The following is a 3,301-nucleotide window of genomic DNA, read 5'->3' as shown; positions in this document are numbered from 1 at the left end:
AAGAGAGAAGAGAGCTGGTCGGACAGTTCTATAGAGCAAATCCAAATATTTATAAGTTTCAAAAGTTAATGTCATCTCGAAAAGTAAAGGTCTTGTCAAATTTGTTGAAACTTTTAAAGAAAATCTTGAATAGTTCCTCTTGATTTGCTTTGACTTGTATGTATGTACACAAATTCTGTTTTATTTATTTTGCTGTGCATTGGCTGCCGCCTGTCCAGATTTGTTAATGTTATTTTTTGTTGTCTGCCCCTTATACCCCGGGGAGGGGTCAAAAGGAATAAATGAAATGAAAAACTAATGTCAAACATTTTCAAAAGATACCAACTCTTAACAAGTTTAATTCTATCAAAGACTATAACTTAATGTACTTAATATGCTTCTCCTTAAATTATCTACAGGAATTGTATCAATTGCAATATAATCCAGAGATGTGTGTGATAACCTTGAAATGCAATCTTCTGATTAGTGACTGTTCAGTTGTTTCCTGTCCATATCTGTACAAAGCTAAAAATAATCAAATTGTGAAGTACTTTGTTTATTTAAATCTGTTCTGATTGACATTATTCTCCCTGTTATCTACAGCTTCTATTTAACCAGTATATATGATCACTCCATATTCGAGGCTTTCAGTAAAGTGGTCCAGAAACTCATTCCACAGCTGCCCACGCTGGAAAACCTGCTTAACATCTTCATATCTGTGAGTAATTCTGCACAGCAGGGTTAACACTACACCACATCAAGAATGCACCTGGGTCTGTTTACTGTAAACCAAGCAGTGCTACTGAATGGGCTGATTTTATATGAAAACTAAAACATCCTTTAGTCTAACCTCTATGGAAACCTTAAACTAGTGTGCTGCTGTTTCTCCTCTGAGTACAGTATATTGTGTGTGCGTTTCCTCCTGTTTTTTACAATCCACACACTAGGTGGTAGTAATACATAAGATATACTGGTTGTATTGTATGAATGTAGAAATTGCATTGGATGCCAACACTGATTTCTATGTGAATGTTACTTAGTTGAATCCTTCCAAAAAGCATTCATAAATGAGAAAACAAAGCAATTACCGGTTTTTGAAAAGGGACCAATCATGTAGTCATGACAGATCTGCTGCTTCATGTTTCATGGTGCTTTATTTTTATATATTTTGTGTGTTGTCTGTGTTTTTATGTTGAATTCTGAGTTTTGCGTTCTTAATGTACAAATTGATTGTTGAGATTGTTTTTAGTACTGTGTGTACTTGTTGTTGAGTTTTATGTGTTTTATGGCCCATCAAGGGACGGGCATCGCAATTTAGCTTAGGCTATAAATGCTGTGGTGTGTGGCACTGGGTTATGCTGCATACTTGTCCCCATACAACTAAACATTAAATAAATAAAAGATGTGCCCCCTGACATGCCTTTATCACTGACTGCTAGATGTTTTTGGCCACCACACCACCACTTGTACTTAGTTTTACAACATTTTGCTGACTCCAACTAAAAGCTGTATTGCCAAATAGCCCATAGAGCCACATAATATGTTGTATGCAGACTTGAACTTCTTAAGCTTTTGCGCCAGTGATAGTAATGGCCAGAGGCATCATGTTTTAGGGTTGTTCGTCCGTCTGTACGTACACCCCATTCTCATAAACGTGTTGTCTCAGAAGTGCCTTCAAATATGGCACAAATGGTCAGTTGGACTCAACAATGAACTGACTGGATTTTGGTGGTCAAAGGTCCTTATGACTTTGCGTCAAGGTCACTGTGACCCCTCTTCCATTGTATTCTTGTGAACATGTGTTTCTTGTGAACACATGGTACCTCAAGAACACCCTGGGACAGTTTCTTTATATTCAGCAAGAATATCCACTTGGACTGAAGGATGAACTTATTAGAATTTGGTGGTCAAAGGTCAAGGTCACTGTGATCTTGCATCCATTTCATTCTTGTGAATATGATATCTCACAAACAGCTTGAGAGAATTTCTCGAAATCTTTGCAAAAACATCCATATGGGCTCAACGATGAACTGATTTGATTTTAGTGGTCATAGGCCAAAGGTAAAGGTCACTGTGATCTTGCATCTGTCTTATTCTCATGAACGTGATACCTCAATAAGGCCTTGAGGGAGGTACCGCAAATTTGGTACAAAAGTCCACTTGGACTCAATAATGAACTGAATAGATATTGGTGGTCGAAGGTCAAAGGTAAAGGTTACGGTGACCTCACAAAACAAACGCTAATTATGACAAAACTTTACACAGATGTCTAATAGGATAAAATAATAAAATGGTGGCATTTGATTTTGAAAAGGTCAAAAGTCAACATTAAAATGTTCTGCTTAAAGGGATAGTGCACCCATAAATGAAAATTCAGCCATTATCTACTCACCCATATGCCGAGGGAGGCCCTGGTGAAGTTTTAGAGTCCTCACATCCCTTGCGGAGATCGGCGGGGGCAGCGGCTAGCACACCTAATGGCAGACGGTGCCCTAGACTAACGTCTAAGAACACAAAATTGAATCCACAAAGTATCTCCATACTGCTCATCCGTAGTGATCCAAGTGTCCTGAAGCCCTGACATAAAAAGTTGTTTCGAAAAACGTCATATGAACTCTGTTTTTAGCCTCACCGTAGCCTGTAGCTCTGTCTGCTTCTCTGTGCTCTGCGCTCTCGTGTGCGAGCTCAGGGTGATCGATGATGCACAGTCTCTGAAGAGCAGCAGTCTTGTCAGTACTGGTGTCCAGATTCTTCCAGTCAAACGTGGTTTTAACCACATTAAAACCACGTTTGACTGGGTGGGAGGAGAACAATACAAAGCGATGAAGGTTGGGTATTTTCTGCAAAACCTTCAATTTTTTTTCAGCCCTGACTGGAGGACAGCCGACAGCGGGCACTTGGCCGTGGGCAAAAACCCCAGAGTCCTCCTGCCCTCCCTCTAGTTCTCCAACATGCTCTGCAGGCAATGGGTCTTCTCTCACCTGCTGTGACAGCCTCTGCAGTAAGGCCTCCAGCATGCTCCGCAGGTCCTGGCTTGACTTGTAGCCACCAGCTGGTTGTATCCCACAGCCCCGAAGCAGCTTTCAGCAAGCCCCACTGACCCAGGTTTTGCTCTGCTCCTACGCCAGAGAACCTGAGGGAGGGCAGGAGGTTGGCCCTGTCTATGCCCATGGCCAGGGGCGGAAATCCTGGGGGGGACAGGGGGGACATGACTCCCCCTTCAGTAAAGCTGTCCCCCCCTAGAATAATTTGAGACACAATTAATAATTTTTGAACAATGCAGTAGTATTTATTGAAAGCACAATGTAAGCTGTGCTCATTA

The 3,301-nt window shown here is 41.1% G+C and overlaps 1 protein-coding gene across 1 annotated transcript in view; it reads left to right on the top strand.

The window, feature by feature from the left end:
- The window catches only part of LOC126400471 (ras-related GTP-binding protein D-like), a 31,774-nt gene that overhangs the window by 17,827 nt on the left and 10,646 nt on the right, over positions 1-3,301 (top strand). Inside the window, exon 4 of the mRNA XM_050061190.1 lies at positions 583-697. Within this exon, the coding sequence (XP_049917147.1) occupies positions 583-697 (115 nt within the window). The remainder of the gene's footprint in view (positions 1-582; positions 698-3,301) is intronic.

This window comes from Epinephelus moara, chromosome 14 (assembly GCF_006386435.1).
Source record: "Epinephelus moara isolate mb chromosome 14, YSFRI_EMoa_1.0, whole genome shotgun sequence".
NCBI lineage: Eukaryota > Metazoa > Chordata > Actinopteri > Perciformes > Serranidae > Epinephelus > Epinephelus moara.
The sequence above is the reverse complement of the archived record's forward strand: the minus strand, read 5'-3'. Positions and strand labels throughout refer to the sequence as shown.